The sequence below is a fragment of the Heterocephalus glaber genome, unplaced genomic scaffold, assembly GCF_053883595.1.
Source record: "Heterocephalus glaber isolate CG9 unplaced genomic scaffold, H.glaber_assembly_v1.0 deba00001729, whole genome shotgun sequence".
In the NCBI taxonomy this organism is placed as follows: Eukaryota; Metazoa; Chordata; class Mammalia; order Rodentia; family Bathyergidae; genus Heterocephalus; species Heterocephalus glaber.
In genome coordinates, this window is record NW_028258440.1 from 4,618,975 (window position 1) to 4,638,470 (window position 19,496).

At 40.4% G+C, this 19,496-nt stretch overlaps 1 protein-coding gene across 14 annotated transcripts in view; it reads left to right on the top strand.

The window, feature by feature from the left end:
* Positions 1-19,496, top strand: part of Enox2 (ecto-NOX disulfide-thiol exchanger 2) — a 344,879-nt gene that overhangs the window by 310,279 nt on the left and 15,104 nt on the right. For 13 of the 14 annotated variants that reach the window (XM_087199818.1, XM_004860065.4, XM_021240586.2 and 10 more), the window contains 2 exons: positions 2,102-2,187; positions 3,333-4,874. In XM_087199818.1, the coding sequence (XP_087055944.1) occupies positions 2,102-2,187; positions 3,333-3,464 (218 nt within the window). In that variant the 3' untranslated portion in view covers positions 3,465-4,874. Of the gene's footprint in view, positions 1-2,101; positions 2,188-3,332; positions 4,875-19,496 lie in introns of those variants that run through there. The other variant, XM_087199815.1, reaches the window with a different exon arrangement.

Here is a 19,496-nt window from a genome sequence, read left to right on the forward strand (position 1 = left end):
CAAATATTAAGTATGATGTATTGCTCTCACTGTATGAAAATTCATTCAGAAAGTCAAGATAACGCAAATTGTTCAAAAATCAGGCAGACCTGTCTTTCCATGTGGACCACACCATTCCTTTCCTAAGCTTCAGTTCCTCCCTCTGTGTAATAATGTCACCAACCTCAAAGAGCAGTTGCAAGTATTGCAGGTGATAATTAGCCTAAATCACTCAGCACAGGACAGGGCCCATTTTACACTTACAGTGCTATTCCCAAATGCTTGTTGGCTTTATATACCATTTGGAGAAGTGTGGCAGATTGAGGTTGTAAAATATTTAGGCATTTAGAGGCGGCTAGTTAATCCCAGCTGCCTTGTAGGAAGTTGAGTCTTACAGTGGCCAGGCCCCAATCTCCAGAATCCTCCAAACTGACTCCCTTCTACATACTTTCAGGATATACCTGTCTCTTCTGGTAATGGGTATCATATTCAGATTTAATACTCTGATATGTTAATAAGGATGTGCAGGGAGATCTGCCATTGAGGCCTCAGGAAAAGTGACAACTTTCAAAGTTTTCCAACTCAGTTTTTAACAAATCGGCACAGCAACAGAGATGTGTCAGAGAAGAGCTGGGTGTAGAAAGCCTCTGTAATGGATAGCCTGAGGGGGAAAAAACGGTTCTTCAAAATAATGTTTCTTGTTCTGTGTTTTAAAGAATGCAGCCTTGAGCTGACAGAGAGAAAGAGAAATCTATTTTTTTTAAAGTCTATTCTTTGTGAACTCACAAAAACTGCTTAGTGTTTTTAAACTATGGAGTTATTTCTTGGCACTTGACAGTCTTTCTTGGCCATGACATCTAGAATTTCTTTGAATGTATACTGTCTTCTTCAAAATTTAAATTTCTCAACTAGAATCAGTGTTGAGAAATTCAATTTACCTAGTCATTTAAGAATAATGTCATGTTAGAAGCAGCAGCATCCATTTTGAGCAGATTTTGAGCTCCTCCATCAGTTCCTCCTAAAATACCCCAACCAATCTCTTGGCCATCTGATACTTGAAAGTTTTTTTTTCCTCAAACAACTGACTGCACTTCAAGCTACAATTTAAACTTGTGCTATTCTTTGTCAGTCTTAAAGGGACAGAAAAGTTGTAGTTTATAAACCAAATCAGATTTCACTTTTTTTCTTGGCAGTTTTCAGTAAGCACAATTCTGGGTCTGTTCAATGTCCAAAGATCTTATAAAAGGAGAGCAATTTAAAATAACATAAATAGTATAATTTTTAGCAATTTTTTCAACTTGTTGCCAGAGAAAGATTAGAACATTAAGCTAATGGCCAGAATAATCAAGGTCATTAGAGCAGCTCACTCAGGGTTAGGGTGAGTAGAAGTCAGGTGCATTCCTGGAGGCTGTAAACTGCCTAAAGAATTCTGTTATGTGAAGAGATTTGGGACTCTTAAGCACAACATGCTAGTGACCACTTGAGTCAGCCATGAATGAAAAGTTTAGCTTTTCTTTACAGAACTACTCCCCCCAAAAATGCCAAACATAATCAGCAGATTGTGTTATGAGAGGCACTAGGTTAATTAGGCAAAGTACCTGATGTGTATGTTTGCCCCAACAACAAGACATTATTTACACCTAAGAGACTGAAGTCTAAGTTAAGGACTTAGCCTCTCAGGTGTAGAAAGAACTGCAAAAGCGTAGCATAGAGTCATTGTAAAATTCTAGAATTCAAATGGTCCTTAACCATCACAAGTTATGGAAATGACTGCTTAAATGCCAGCTTTTCTGCCTGTGATGCTATATAGTAAGAGGCAGCATGTGTAGTGATTAAGAGCAAAGGTCTGTGTTCAAATACCAGCTCTTACACTTAGCAGGTGTGTGATCTTGAGCTGGTTGCTTCAACTTTCTTTGTCTCAGTATCCTCATCTGTGAAATGAGGAATACCTACCTCACAAGGTTATTGTGAAGGTTAAATGAATATATGTAAATTTAGAGTAGCACCTAGTACATTTATGTTGTACATGTGTCGGTGTTATGCATATGAGTTAGTTCTCTGTCACTTGAAACATCTCAAGGAATGCCATGCTCAAGTGTAACCTCTGGGATTATCTCTATAGGCATTATCTCCACGTTCCTTCATGTTCACCCATTTGGAGCAAGCATTGAATACATCTGTTCCTACTTGCACCGTCTTGATAATAAGGTATGTGGGGCCTGAATGAGGGAATCCAGGGGATGTAGGTCTCTTTGTGAACAGATGACCTTACTTTCTTTATGCATAAATAAGCTATTACTTATTGATCTAAGGAAGTTTCCCTCACATGCTGTTTCACTGTGATTCATCGAGCTTCTCTTCCAGGCTGGTGGGGGACTGAGGAGTTTTCTTGCACTTGAGACTTTCAGTGCTAAAACCATGAAAGTCTAGAGCAAGATTGAATGAGTTGGCCACCATACTTCCAAGATACATCTGAGAAGAATTTTCCTCCTTTCTCTTGATTTACGTAGCAACTGCAAATTAACCAGCTTTCCTGCCCATCCAACTTTTGTCCTGGGCCTTTATCCATAAGCAAATGTTGATTTTCAAAATTGGAAGGCTTATTGCAAATAGCCCTCCCACAATCACCAATGCATTACCTACTATGAAACAATTGAGGCAAGGACAAAAAGTGTTGAAACAAGAAACTGAGGGTTTCAACCAAGCCCTGGTGGCCAGGCTCACAGTTAGGAAGGTTGCTACTAATGCAAAGATGACTACCTAAAACAAGGTCTAAAGGAGTCCACACATTTGTTTTTGTGTTAAGATGGGGGGTGGATATGTGTCTGTCTGTCTGTCTGTCTCTCTGTCTGAATATGAAGTGAGGAAAGAGAATGCATAGAAGTAGGAACACAGAGCACTGCACATTCCTGTTGCTTTTCCTTTGAAAGTGAATGCGTGTGTGAGGAATTCTGCCTCCCTCCCCTCCCAAAAGACTTGGCAGCTTCAGTGGGCCTCACATAGCATCTCCTGCACTGAACAGCCGTCATTAAGCTGACTATACGCCCACACTTCTCCACACAACTGATATCAGCTCTTTCCAATAGCAAGCTCAGTGAACAGTGTCTGTTGGTCACAGCAGAGGAACACCACTGTCTGAAAGCCACTCTACCAACACTTTACCAACTCCCATGCAAGAAGGGGAGCAGGTTAAGCCATACACACACCCCTAACACACACACTCATCACCATCATCATCATCATCATCATCATCATCATCATCATCATCATCCTAAAGTAGGCAGCACTGAGAAAGAAGACAATTGAGAGCATGAAACTTGTTTAGAATGGAGGGTATGCTCTCTGCCCTGCAGATCTGCACCAGTGACGTGGAATGCCTCATGGGTAAACTCCAGCATACCTTCAAGCAGGAATTGACCGGAGTTGGAGCCAGCCTGGAGAAGAGATGGAAATTCTGTGGCTTTGAGGGCTTGAAACTGACCTGAATCTCTTTGCCTACCATGGGATCCTGAAAATAAATATGTGTTGGACAAGCTTAGAAAGTGATTTGTGTTTTCAATGATTTTCAAGTGGAAGTTGCTTTAAATTTGTCAATTCATTCCTGGAGTATCTTTTGAGTTGAGATAAGGATCCTAGAACAGCACCTCGAACTGCAGGTCCTAAGAAGAAAATGCCTCAAATCTCAAGTGCTGTAACTCCCTCCCCTTTCTGGTAATTGGTTTTCTTTTCTTAGTAGTAGTATTGAAAAAGTCCTCCAACTAAAGAATATTTGGAGTGTTTTCGGTGTCTGTACTACTGTTGTAGACCTTGGTATTTTTTTAAAAAACTGTTAACTGAAATGTTTTAATGATTCGTATGTGATTTGTGTTTCCAAACTTTTCACGTTAATGTTGTTGCTGCTGGTGATAGGAATAAGAGGAGCACTAGGTACTCTGTGTAACTGCCATTGTCTTTCTAATCCCTAGTAGACCAGTAAATGAATAACACATCAGTGTCTTCTAGATGGTGCTTACCAGGTTGACCTTTGAAACAACAAAGCATGATTTGTGGCTTTTTGCAAAATTGCTTTGAACCAAAAGTTGACAAATGTTCCAAAGTTATTTTTTCCAACAGATAAAAAGGTCTATTTCAGAATTTCAAAAAATAAATCTAGATGTCTTCACAGAAACCAAGTATTCAGTATGACTAGCATGTGTTTGTACTATTCAAAAATCTTTTGTAAATAGTCTGCTTTTAAAGGAGAGCGTGATTAGTTTTCTATGAATTGAAATGCATTCACATGTGGGCACATGCATACACACACATTAGCAGAAGGAATTTATTTTAATACTCTCTCCTCTGGCCTTCTGAAGTCTGTTGGTCCCTTTTTTCTGCTGTCAGTGTGTCGAACTGCAAACCGTGTACTGCTGTAAATACCATGTTTACTTCATGCTGAATGTAAAGAGTTGATATGAGTATTCATAGTAATGAACTAATGAGTAAATAATGGGCCAGAGTGTATGAGGCATCCTACAAATCAGTCTGGTCCCCCTGGAGTGCTGATTGCTGGGGACACCTCCAGTTCTACTATGCCCAAACAGCAGGTTGCAAAGGTGGCATGGAAGTTGGAAGTGGACCATTTAGGAAGTTCTACTTGGTAGAAAATGAAAGGAAAGGAGAGGGCTTTGGGGCTAATGCCTGAGGCAGAGATCGTGTTTTATTTATTTATTTTTGTGGTAGTAGCTGTGGGGCTTAGAACACAAGCATGCCCTCCCTTGAACTGCCTGGAAGATAAGAGGATGCACTGAATAAGCAAAGACAATGGAGAGTGTTCCATGAAAATCCTTTGTAAATGAGATGCCAGTAGTGTTCAAAGTTGTATTTTTAAAAGATAAATATTCCTTTTTTATACCTCAGTTTGTGTTTTGATTTGAATAACTTGCTAAGTGACCCTCTGGTAGATCACCTCAGTTTCTCCCTTTGTATTACTAGGATGTTGGAAGAAGATGCTAACCCTAACTGACAACTAGAAGCAGCTTTCCTTAGCAGCCCATTCCTGCCAAAGTTGGCTTCCCCTCAAACACCCCGCTGTGGCCCCAGAGGATACTGGGGTTATTTCTACACTAGCTTCCTCTCTGAAGCACCTCTGTCATCAACACAGCAGAAGGGTTTGATTCACCAGTCTCAGAGCTCCTGGAATGCCTTGTTTTAATAATATGTAGGAAATCAAGGCACATTTTCCACTTAGCAGTTAAATAAAATTAAATTTTAACATAGCAACTGCCCCACCTAAATACCTCACTCTCCTTTACTTAATTTATTTATATTGCAAACTGTTTCTATTACACCTACCACTTTGGTCCAAGGATGCCTCCCCAGTGTATTTGAATATACTAGCTGTGATGGTTAATATTCCCACGCCAGTGTAGATGTTGGTGTGAAGGTATTTTTCAGATGTGATTAACATTTAAACTGGTTGACTTTGACTAAAGCAGATTACCTACCAGAATGTGAGTGGGCCTCATCTAATCAGTTAAAGGCCTTAAGAGGAGAGACTGAGGTCCCCTGAGAAATGAAATTGGCCTCCAGGCTACTTCAGACTCAAAACTGCAAGATCAACTCCTGCCCTCCTGCTAGAAATTTCCAGCCTGCTGGCCAGCCCTCAAACTTGGCAGCTTCTCTGGAGAACCCTGACTGATACGCTCATCCAGAGTTGTTACAATGTGTAAGAACAGAGTATGTTTGCATTATACTACATAATCACATTACAGCACATGCCATTTCTCACAATTCTTTACATTCACCATAGAGATTTATTAATGAAGCTATTGTTCCTTCAAAATTCTCAGTGCTATTTATGACTGGTGTTCCTCCATAATTTTGAAATATTGCTGTTTTGTTATTTTTATGAGATACAGCTGTTAAGATATTTGGCAGAAAATAATGAATACAAGTTTCCTCTTACTTTACAAATGGTTGTTTCATCTCCCTCCACCCAGTCCTGTGGTATCTCTACACCTGATTTTGTAATATTGCCAAGTTGCTTGTTAAGCATCTTCAGTACAAATGAATGTTATTTTTTAAAGAAAATTAGATGCATATCTGTGTTCCAAGTTATTCAGAAATTTTTTTTTCAATTTGGACCCCAAAATGTATGGTTTCCTTATAGTACAGAATAAACTATTATTTGAAAGGGCAGTGTAAATGTGCAAGAACTGTCAACTCACCCAGTAAAACTATGTAAGCCCTTGGGATTCTCAGTTGCCTAGTATAATGCATCACATAGACCTGGCTCCATTTTTCTCCACAATTGCTACCATCTGCTGAGCACCTATTTTGTAGTCATGTTGCCCAAATTACCTCTGGCCCATGAGTCTGTAGGGAAGTTACATGGTCACAATGAAAGATTCAATTTCCTTATAGACAAAATTAAGGAGAATTTATATCTACCTCAAAGAGCAGTAGGAAAGATTCAACAAGATAGCATCTGCAAACAGCCTGGCCAGCGCCTGGCCCATGGTGAGTTCTCAGCAGAGTTATAATAATGATTATATTCAGCCAAAGTTCCTGATCTTACCCACATTTTAAAGACATGTTTTTATGTTCACACCCAGAATTGTGGGGTATATCATGTCAGTGGGCCTCAACAAAGGAAAGTCAGCTGTTCAAACCTTTTCCAAACATTTACTCTATCCCACACACTGACCCAGGCACTGTAGGATACAAAAGGAGTAGAGCCAGCCCTTGTCTTCCAAAAGATAGAAGGAGAGCTTTTAACACATCGAGTTTAAGTCCTTCCCACTTTAGCCAAAGCTGTAAAAATATTCAGTGATTCCAACCATGAACAGTGCTGATGAGGTGGGAATGATGTCTGACTCTTCAGACCTGAACTATATTACTCTCAGTGCCCTCACCCTGCCTGCTCACCAGAGTGTAAGTTCTCTGACAGCATGGTCCTCATTTCTCCTGCTCACTGTTACATCCCCAGAGCCTGGAACATTGTAGGTGCACAGTAAATGTTTTATAAATGAGTACTTGCATAGCATGCTTAGCTCCATGCAAATAATATTATGTAATAATTGTCTTAGTTACTTTTCTCACTGCTGAGGCAAAATACCCAACACCACAAGTTAAAGAAGGAAAGATTTATTTCAGCTCATAGTTTGTAGAGGTTTCAGTGCACAGTCGGCTCACTCCAAGACAAGGTGGCAGGACAGATCGACCTCACAGAGGAGAAATAGTCCATGGCATGGCAGGGCTGGGAGAAGGCAGCAAGCAGCAATAAATGGCAGCAGCAGAAGCACCCTGCTTTTTTTTGTCCCTTTATTTTCCACCCGGGCTACCCACCCCTTTGGGCAGCACCGCCCATACCCAGAGTGGGGCAACCTTTATCCCAGCATCACATCCTATAGCCCACATCACACCCTCTTTGAAAAGCCCCACCTATGAGTGCATGAGGCTTTGGGGGGACATCTAGGTACAAGCCATAACAATAGTAAAAGCTAACATTGATCTATGAGTCCCATGAACCAGGATATAGATATATGATAAGATTAATGATAAATAAGGGTGGTTTGTTTTTTTTTTTGGTACCAGGGATCAAACTTGGGACCTTGCACTTTCGAGGCAGGCTGCGGAACCACTGAACTAAACCCCCATAAATAAAGATATTTTTTCATTTCATTTTTACTACCATGTGAAAAGTAGATGATATTCACCTCGGCTTCATCTGAGACTTGGAGATGTAAAGTAACTTTTTTAAGTTTTGAAGAGGCAGAGATGAGACTTAAACCCTTGTCTTTCCAATTGCAAGCCCAAAATTTTCTACTGCTCTAATATTTTATTTAACATAATTGGTAAATATTATAAACCCTACATTGTTCATTTATGTGCCACTATAAAATACCTGATATGTGCAAGTCTTGGCCCTAGAAATTAAGGAGTGAACACAACACGACTCCTTCCCTCGTGTTTCTGTGGAAGACCCTGCTAAACAATTATCATGTACCAGGTACTGTAGGAGGGACAAAAATGTTAGGGAGCTTGAAGATGGGTAAGAGGAGAAAATAGGCTTGGAAAAGTTTGATTACTTCACCTAGGTGCACAGAAATACGTGACGAAGCCCAGAAGTTGGATGCAAGTTAGCCTGGCTTCAGTTTGTGTTCTTGCTATTATACCATGGTTTGCCACATCACTTTCTAACAGTGTCACTTAACTTCCCTGAGACTTCTTATATTCATCTATAAAGGAGAAAACCAGCTAGGTGTGGTGGCACATGCCTGTAATGCCTGTAATTCCTCTAATGCACTCGAGAAGCTGGGGTAGGAGGAATGCTGCAAGTTTGAGGCCAGCCTGGACTACAATCCAAGACCTTGACTTTAAGAAATAGTGGAAATCTAAGTATATTTCCTTCAAAGAATGGTCTTTGGTCAGCATAAAGTGCCTGACAAGGTGCTCAATAAATAGTTATCATTATAATAATCATATTAACAATGTGTGAATGACTCCAGAGTTACCTTTACAGTACTGGAAATCCCCCAGGGTCACACAGTAACTTAAAAGAAGAATGACACCTGCTAGCTCAGAAGAATTCAGGTGACTTTTCTGACCAGTGCTCCATGAAAGTAGGTGAAACTTCTGCTGTTTTCAAAGATAGTCTCAGGATCCTTCCAATTCTGGCCCTCCTTCATAGCACAGGCTGCATCCCATTAACAAGAGGCCAAAAGGGGCTTCCAGCTCCCACATCCCAAGAGCCATAAAATCATCCCAGTTATTTGGTTTGATGGTAAGCTTTGAAGATCATGGCTTGCCTAAATTTTCTATCTGGGAGGAAGATCTCAAAGGCATAGTAATTATTAGGGCAAGAGAAGAAAAGAAATTGATTACACACAGGTATGAGCCCTTCAGGCTTTCGAGCCTTATGGACAATGTTAGATCTTAGGTAGAAAATGCTATGCAGGACATATTAAAGTGTTCTGCCCAACTGAATTCACTTCAAGTATGTTTAAATATTAGAGTACCCTAAAATTAACAGTCACCGGTAGCACCAGACCTCCGAAACCTTAACTCATTAATGTTCCTCAATAAATACCTTATTGGTACTTTAAACGATTTTCAAAGCAACTCAATGACGCACAGACATGATGTCATTTGACCTTCACAGTGACCTGTGAGCTCTCAAGGGAAAAATGGTTCACTCGCCACTATTGCAGCTAAGGAAAACAAGTCTCCAAAGAACAAAGACTTGGTCTTCAAAGGATGAAGACGTAGGTTGCACCACTAAGTGCATGATTGAGCTGGGATGAAAAAGCAGGATTCCTGAGTCCTCCCAATCTCCAGTCCACTTCATCTCCAGCCTCTGCCTAGTATGGCCCAGAGAATACAAAGTAAGGGTTCTTGACATTTTTTGGTCTCATGGACCCCTTACCAGCATGATCTTAAAACCATGAGATAAAATACAAATGAAACCAATTATATTAAAATAATACACTTATCAAAAAATTTTAGCCATGGGATTAATTTTATTAAATATGTTTATGCCTACAAATTGCTTTAAAAAGTGTCCATCACACGGTAAGGTCTACATAAACATTTACTGAAGACAATATTTTAAAATTTATAAACAATCAAAATACTAATTCTGTGCACATTCTAAGTCAATGTTTAAGTGACAGGAGGCTCCCTCAAGCTTGTATTTCTGTGTGAAAAAGTGACAGATGAGCTTCAATGTAAGCAAGTATAAAGGACTGTATTTAAGAGAAAATGAACCAAATGCTATTCACAAGATGTTAGCCTCAAAACCATCAGTTCTGGCACACATAAGGGATCTGGGAGTTGCTGGAAAGAAGTCCCTGAAGACATCTGCCCAATATGTGGTTGGAATCATAAAAAGGCAACAAGTTCTAAATACAGTACAAAGCAAAATAGGGGAAAAAACATAAGGCGTTATCTGATCCCCTCTTAAATAAGTTTTGTGCCCACAGCAGTAAAACAGTGTGTTTCATGTGTCTGGGCCTCAAGACATGAAATTTAACATTGCAATTCACATGTTGTTCAAGTGCTTACTCTGCCCAAGATATTCTGGCAGCCAATGAAGGATGCAAAGATGAGTGTAATATGCTCAAAGAATCAAGGGTGTAGGTGAGTTTTAATACATTAATAAAACATGTTCTACTCCTCTGAACCAGAACCAAATAATCTGGGAGAGAAAAAGCTGGAATGCTAAATTCAATGTGTTTCACACAATATAAATGCTCCTAACTTACAGTGGTATTACATCTTGATAAACCCATCATAAATGCAAAATTCCAGAAGTGAATGTGCATTTAATCTACTTAGCCTACCGAACATCCCGGCTTACCAACACTGCACACTGTAAAGGATCAGTTATTGACCCTTATGACTGCATCACTGACTGAGAGCCATGGCTGCCACTGCCCAGTATCACAAGGGAAGATAATGCTGCATATTGCTAGCCCAAAAAAAGATCAAAATCCAAATTTGAAGTATGGTTTCTACTGAATGTGTATTACTTTTCTACCATTATAAAGTCAAAAATGGTGAAGTCTAACCATAGCAAGTTGAAGACTATCTGTACAGCTCACTCTTTCTCTGTATGTGTGTTTGTGCACCACATACACAGCAATCTGTGCCATACTGGTAAAGCCAGTATACAATCATGTCTTGTTTATTCAGGAGCAATAGATAATCTGGGTATTTAACATATATAAGTTGACCAGGTGACTAAAACGTGATCTTTTAGTACCAATCGTGTGTGTGTGTGTGTGTGTGTGTGTGTGTGTGTGTGTGTTTACTAGGGATGGAACCCAGGGGCCTTCTACCTTGAGCTACATCTCCAACCCTTGTCATTTTTTATTTTAAGATAAGGTCTCATTAAGTTGCCCAGGCTGGCCTTGAAGTTGTGATCCTCCTTCCTCAGCCTCCCAAGTAGCTGGGATAATAAGCATATGCTACCATGCCCATCACCAAATCTTTTTTATTTTAATCCTTCTAAATGAAAATGTTTCTAAGATGGTTCACATCCTTTCCTGTGTTGTTAAACAACAGAGTCCAGATCCATCCTGACCTTTCCTTTCTGTGAAGATGCCGTATTGCCCCAGTGAACATTACCTATTAGATTACACATGGACAGAGGTTCTAAGCCTGCAGTTTAGGGTTTCCATCTTTATCCTCCAGGCCAAGAAGTCATCTAGCTCTTTCCCTGGAGGTGTATCTGTTTTCATATTCAAAACTCCTTTCTCTTTCCTTGTTTCTTATCTGCAGCCAACTAGGAATCACAGAATCAAGCCCTTGGTAAACTTGGAGTTTTCAGTTTAGAGGTAATTAATTGAATAAAAACCAAAAGTTAATTCAGGGAAATCATTAATCAATGGCTCAAACTTTTACTGCCAATTCTGTAAATTTCCCATCCACTCAACTTTAAACCACACTCAAAGACAAAGCCCCTGAACCTGGCATTCAGCACCCTTCATGATTTAGCCCCAGACTTCATTCTAACCTGATTTTCCACTTGAATCCTTCACAGACCCTATTTAACCTGACTGAGCTTCCTGTGCTTCCCTGTATATCCACAAGTCTAAATCATACCTTTCCTAAAAAACCCAGCCCAAAATCTAACTCCTCCACCTAGCCCTCCCCCTGTTCCTTGACTCCTTCCTCATACCTGAATAACCTCTCCCTTCTTTGAGCACCCCCATCAAGAAACTTACTTTCATCATAGGACTGAACAATTTTCTATGTTGTAATGTGTTCATGTCTATGTTGTCCTCTCTGCAAGCACCATCTGATTCACTCATGTATTCACTTAGCAAATATTTAATGTTAGACAACTATTCTAATCACTGATGATACAACAGTAAGCTATCAGACATAACTCTTTGTCGTTGAGCATATGCTCTAGTGACAGGACCTGTTTTAATCAACTTGACCTGCTGCAACAAAATACCATAGATTGAATGGCTTAACTGGAAGGAACTTATTTTCTCATAGTTCTAGAGGCTGGGAAGTCCAAGACCAAGTTGCTGCCTGATTTGGTTCACTGGTGAGAGAATTCTTCCTAGATTGTAGGTGGCCAAACCTTTACTGTGTCCTCACATGGAAGAGAGAGAGAAAGAGAGGGGTGGGATAACTCTCTGATATATCTCCTTATAAGGGCAGTAATCCAATCATGAGAGTCTCACCCTCACGGCCGCATAATTACCTCTAAAAGGTCCCATCTCCAAATATTGCCACACTGGGGGAACTGGTTAGACTTCAACATGTAGATTGAAAGGGGGACACAATTCAGTGCATAACACTGATAGACTTATAAGTAAATAAATGATATAGTATATGGGAAGGAACTAGGTGCTAAGGAAAAAGATAAGGGGAAGAGTATAAGGAATATTGGTGAGCAATGATAAATTTTAAATAGGATAAAACTTGAGCACCTGAGAAAACTTCATGTGAGCCAGGATTTCTAAAAGGTAAGGGAATGAGCTATGTATTTATCTGGAAGAGAAGTATTCTATGCCAGGCTGAGGGAAGTGCATGTGCAAAGGCCCTGAGGCAAGACCTCAGCTAATATATTCAAGGAACAGAAGGATACAGTATGCCTGGAGTACAGGAAGAAAGGTTAGAGTAGCAAAACATGGACCAGAAAGGTAATAGGTACCTAGATCCTATAGTACCCTATATACCACCATAAGAACTTTGAGGTTTATTTTGAGTGAAAAGTGGAGCTATGATAGGGTTTTGAGCAAAGACAGAACATAGTACAATTCACATTGTCAGAGGTCACTCTGGAAGCTAAGTGAAAAGATTTTAAAAGGGAAGGGAAGAAGTGGGAAAATGAGTTGAAGGCAATTTTAGGAATCCTGGCAAAAAATAAAGGTGACTTTGACCTATGGTGGTAACATTGAAAGTAATGAGACATGGTAAGATTCTAGATATATTTTGAAGGTGTGAATGAATTGAATATAGGATCTAAGAGAAATTGTGGAATGAAAAATGAAGCTTCCTGGCCTGAACAACTGGAATGTTAAGCTGGGGAGACACTACAGAAGGAGCAGATTGTAAAAGGAAAAGCAAATTTGGACATGTTGGGTTTGAGATGCCACAACTCTCAGGTGACAATATCAACTAGCCAATTGGGTAAAAGAATCTAAATGTTACAAAAGAGTATATACAAATACACTGCAAATACACAATCAGGAATTGCCAGTTTTAAAAATGATATTTAAAGTCATAGGAATTAATGAGATCACCATGGTCATAACCAAGGTCCAAAGAGTAAGCCCGGAAGAACTCTAGGATTAAAAGGCCAGGATTATAAGAAAAGCCAGCGAGTGACATTGAAAAGAAGTTGGCATCTGAAAACCAAGAGAGCATAGCATACTAGAAGCCAAGTGAAGAAAGTGTTTGAATGAAGAAGGAGTGAATGTTTCAAATACTGCTAGAAGGGCAATTAGGGTGAGAACTGAGAAATGACCACTGGGTTTAGCCACATGGAGTTCATTTGTGACCTTACAGTTTCAGGAGCATGGCAGAGGCATATGCCTGATGAGTGGCTTTAGGACAGGATGAAAAGAGAGGAGTAAGCTGGAAACTGCACACACATACTCCTTTTGGAAAGCGTTTTGTTGTACAAAGGAGCAGAGAAACAGGACTGAAGCTGAGAGGGAAATGGAGTCAGGAGAGGGTTTTGGAAGATGACAGTGCAATTGCATGCTGTTGGAAAGTAATTGAGAATATAAGGAGTTTGTTAACAAATGGATATCAAAATGGAAAGGAGCAAGCTGAGAGAAGAAAGGAAGAAATAAAAGAAGAAAGAAAGGATAAGTGAAAAGGAGGAGCAAGGCCAAAAGGAAGAAAATTAAACTTTTAAAGTGGTTCCGCCACCTACCTCGCAAGTGCAAGGTCCTGAGTTCAATCCTCATTACCAAAAAAAAAAAACAAACCTTTTAAAGTGGCTACTCAAAAGGTAATTCTGCCCATTAGAGCCTTTTTTCTTGCCTAAGTGGGGAGGGTGGTGTCCCTGAACTGGCTTAGGCAGTGGGGTTTTAGAGAATGTCTACTAGGATGGGCAGAGCATGGAACTTAGTACAACTGTACAAGTCTTGCCTCTGTGACCTTGGAAAGGTTACTCAACCTTCCTGTACAGTCTCAGTATCTTCGTGTGTAGAATGGAAATGATAATTTTATCTTCTTCATAGTGTTCTTATAAGGCATCAATAAGTTATTTGGACTGCTTAGGGCATGATGTAAATATGACCTGTCATGATTACTATCTTAGGGAATCAGAAGCCAGGAATCTCTCTGGTCCTCAGAAACAACTAGAATGAAGCCACAGAATGAGCCAGGCCTCTCCATATCAGTCACCTTTCCTACCTACATCATGACTTCATTCTTTCCTCTCACTACTGTCATCAGTAACTCCAAAGTGTCACATTTTGACAAGGCCAACTACTCAGAGAGGAATAACTGAAGTGCTCTCTGTCTTAGTCACCTTTTCACCACTGTGACAAAATACCTGACATAAATCAACTGAAAGGAATTTTAAAGGTTTATTTTGGCTCACAGTTTTGGATGTTTTAGTCCATGGTTGGCCAGCTCCATTACTGTGGGCCTGAGGTGAGGCAGAAACATTATGGCAGCAGGGCAGAACAGAGCAGAGCTGCTCACCTCATGGCAGCCAGGAAGCAGAGAAAGAGGGAAAAAGTCAGGTCAGTGAGGAAAGGGCCAGGGACAAGATATACTTCCCCAAGGTCATGCCCCACAATCTACTTCTCTTGAACTAGACCCTACCTCTTAAATTTCCATTACCTTCCAATAATGTTATCAAATTATAATCTCATGATGGATTAATCTACTGAAGTTAAAGCCCTTGCAATCCAATCACCTTCCAAAAATCCCAAGTCTGAATGCATGAGACTTTGGGAGGATATTTTAGATCTAAATCCTAACACTCTTGATCTCAAGTAGAAAAACTCTGAAGAAAGAACTCATTACCAATTTGATTCAAGCGCCCAGATCAAGTGGTAAGGACATTAGTGTCATGTAAGACAATGAACACTCCTAGGGAAACCATAGAAGTCCATTGGGATAGATAATAGTGTCTAAGAGAAGTAGCTAGGCAGGAGTGGTGGAGGACAGGCAGGAAAGGGTTGAAAAGGGAAGTGCCAATCAACCAAAACAATAATTGCCACACCCTCCTCCCCCTTTATCCCTTCCTGTGCCACCATCAAAAAATAGGTGAGCGCAGAGTAAGTATGAGGATTCCCCCATTGAGACTGTGCTAATAAAGGCTTCTCTCTGGTCCAGAATCTTGATAAAATTATAGCTAAGGGAACAACAAACATCCTAATTATAGGGATCTCCAAAAGGCCTATCTATATGCTGATGTACTGGGTTTCTCTGGTCCCAGACCTTTGGAAGTCACAAACTAGATACTAGATTCCCACCCCTGCCCACACCCAAAGCATTTCAGCAAGACTGTCTACCTGATCATGGTGGTTGTCTCTAGAGTAATTGAATGTGAAGGCTGATGAATGTTTTACCCTCTTTTCTTGATCTTTCCATCTTAAGCAGTCTCTGCTGTTTGTGGAGGCCCCCAAACTCTAAAACCACAATCTTTCTCCTATGATCTAAAAGTTTGTGTTCCCCCCAAATTCATATGTTGAAAACCTTATGCCCAAGGGGATGATATTAAAAATGGAGCCTTTGGGAAGTGATTATATGATGAGAGCAAAGTCCTTATAAAAGAGGCCCGAGAGAGCTACCAGCCCCTTCACCATGTGAGGACAAAACTAGCATGTGCTATCTAGGAAGAACAACCCTAGAGAGCTGCCTCATCCCTTCCTACTGTCAGGATGCCCGCAGAAGGCACCCTCTATGAATCAGAAATTGGGTTCTCACCAGACACCAAATCTCTGAGCACCTTCATCTTGGGCATTCCAACTGCCAGAACTATAATAATAAATGTCTTGGTTCATAAGTTACCCAGTCTATGGTATTTTGTTATAGCATCCCTGATGGACTAAAATACATGCGAATATTCAGGATAATTAGAATGTCAAGATGCACCACAGAGAAAAAGCAGCTGGAAGCCAGAGAGTCAAGCAGAAGGCTATTAAATTTTGCCAGGCAGAAGATGATCAAAGGTTGGACCAGGGTGATAAAAATAGGACTGCAGAGGAAGACATAAATTTGAGATATAGTCTACAAAAATAGTAAATGAAGTCTCAGAAGTAAAACTCAGCTTGTTCTAAAATGTGTCATTATTAAATAGGAGTGAAAATATATAATAAAAACTACCAAGAATTGCCGACCTAGCCTCCAACACTTGCTATTTTCTCCCATAACTTCTTCCCTTGGTTATGAAAGAATATTGAGGGTGGAGAGAAGGAGGGATTGCTAGAAGCCTAAATATAAAGTGGAGTAGTCAGGCTCCTCCAGAGAAGCCAACACGACTAGACAGCTAGATGTAGACATACTTGTAAATATAGATGTGAAAATGGAATTGGTTCACATGATCACAGAGTCTGAGGAGTCCCATACCAGCAGTTGATATTCTGGAGACCAAGCAGAGCCAGGAGTATAATTTCAGTCCAAGTCTGAGGGCCTGGCTGCCAAGAGAATTGATGGTATAAGTTCTCATCTGAAGGTAGAAGACCAATGTCCCAACTCAAACAGGAAGAAAGAGAACCAGTTCTCCCTTCCTCTACCCTTTTATTCCACTCAGGCCCTCAATGGATTGGATGGTGCCCACTCAAATTGGTGAAAACAACATGTTTTACTCAGTTTACCAACTTATATACTAATCTCATCCAGAAACACTGCCACAGACACATCCAGAAATATTGTTTAACCAAACATATGGGCATCACATGGCACCATCAAGTTGATACATTAACCATCTCAGCACACTGTCACTTTCTCTACACCTTTTTAGTCAAAACCACTTGACCAGGTTGAAGCTGATGGCTCATACTTCAAGTTCCTTCATTACAGCATATTTTATATATATTTGTATTGATTATATATTAACTAACAGAAGATAATATTTTTGTAATTCTATTTTCTGAACTACACAAATACTGGGGAACATTGTCTCTAGATTGTATGGGTCACTGATCCTAATCACTACAAGTCCCAGTTAACTTTCCTCTCTGTATTATCTCATTGAGGCCTGCATCCCAGACACTGCTCACCCTGGCTTGGCTAATAGCTTCATTCATTTAGTCATTCAACAGATTGAGCACTTGCTATGTACCTATCATGCTTCTTTCCCCTGAGAATGAAACAGTGAACAAAACAAAAATCATTTTTATATTTCTATTTTTAAATAGATTTAATATTCTAATGAAAGGATACAAAGGAACATACAGTAAGTCCTGGACTTTTGAATGAATTTCATTCTGGGAAAATGTTCATAAGTCAAATTTGTCTGTAATCCAACAAAGTGAATCTTATACAGTATACCTGTGAAACTTCACACCTCAAATATTTGTAAGTCATGGACTTCCTGTACACATGTGTGTATATGTATCTATGTATGTGTGTACACATATATGTATGTGTCTTAGTTACTTTTCTCACTGAGACAAAATACCTGACACCCAAACTTAAAGGAAAAATCATGTATTCTGCTCATGGTTTGTAGAGGTTTCAGCCCATAGTTGGCTGGCTCCAACTCAGGTTGGCATGGCAGGGAGAGAGAGGGTCACTGGAGATAAACAGTTTATAGCAGGCAGAATACAGCAAAAGCAAGCAACAGGTGACAGTAGCAGCTTCTTTCTGCCTCTTTTATATTCTATCTAGGCTACCCAGCTTAGGGCAGGTACCAAACAAATCAGTGGACTAATTTAATAATCTAACACCCTTAATTCCAGCAGCACACTCTAGATCCAGCCACCTCTGAAAAAGACCCACCTATGACCACATGAGGCTTTGGGGAGACATCTAGACACAAGCCATAAGAGTATGTCTTAGTCCAGGAGAGGGAGGCTTCCAGAAAACAACAAAAGTCCAGGAAGGTACCAGCTCAGCAACCCTCCAGGAAACAATTGAGTTAAAGTGAAAGAATTTGATAAAAACAGATGAGAACCCAAGACCCTTTCCATTACTCAAGGGATCAAGACAGGTGTTTGATGTTTTCAACTTAAATTGTGCCAGACTAGATTATCAACTTCCAGTGGGGCCTGTTTGTCATCCCTGCCTTGGAGCCAGCCGACCATGGACTGACTATGGACTATGGACTATGGACCTCTACCAACATGACAAGGAGCAGAGCCACCTCCACCACTGAGGAGGAGGTGAACCTTCCAGGCCACCATACCACCACCCCCAGTGCCAAGGAGCAGAGCCGCCCCCAGCACTGAGGAGGAAACTTCCAGGCCACCTTAACACAGGCCCCAGCTCTGAGCAGCAAAGCCGCCACAGTGCTAAGGAAGACCATTCAAGGGCACCTTACCATTGCCCCCCAGACCAAGGAGCAGAGTTGACCCCAGTGCTGAGGAGGAGCCTTCCGGGCTGCCTTGCCACTGCCCCCAGCACCAAGGAGCAGAGCCACACCAAGTGCTGAGGAGGAGCCTTCCAGACCACCTTACCACCACCCCCAGGTCTGAGGAAGTGTGCCACGCATGTGCCAGCAGCACACACCCCCACCCCCCCACACACACCCCTTGAAATGAGAAGACAAATAAATCTCAAAACCAGACTTCCAGATCACCTACAACAACCACAAAGGGAAACAAAATGAAACAATGTCTTACTCAACCACCTGGACTCCCTGAACTGGCAACAAAAGAGGATCTGGAAAAAATGAGATCAGAAATAATTTCTCAGATAACAGCAGAGATTGTGCACATAGTGCAAGACATGATTAATAAATCTAGAGTGACCATGAAAAGAAATATTTAAAATAGTAAGGGACCATGAGAAATCAATCCAGCAGCTGCTGAACAAAGCAAAGAAGAATAAAATAAGGCTGATCAGAGTCAATGAAGAAACAGGAGAGAGTGCAAATGACATAAAAAACTTTGACAGAAGTGATGGCAGAAAACTAGTATTGAAAAAAAAAATCTACACATAGTCATATAGTGAAGATTCCAGAAAGCCAACAGAAGAACAAAATTCTACAAGCAAGTAGAGAGAAGAAACAAATCACATACAAAGGAAAGCCCATTAGAATCACAGCAGACTTCTCAAAGAAAACCCTCAAGGCAAGATGAACTTAAGAGTGACAGCCTGCAAGCCAGACTGATGTACTGTGCAAAACTATCTTTCAAAATTGATAGAGAAATAAGATACTTTCATGACAAAGAGCACCTTAGGAAATTCATGAATACCAAACAAGCACTCCAAAAAATTTTAGACAATATCCTAGGAAAAGACAAGATCACAACCCCAGGAAGCCCACCAGAATGATTCCATCGGGCACGACAAGAAATTAAAGCAAAGGGGGAGAATCCAACAAAAACAAGATGTCATGAAAATGATAAGTCAATATATATCAGTTATAACCATCAACGGTCTCA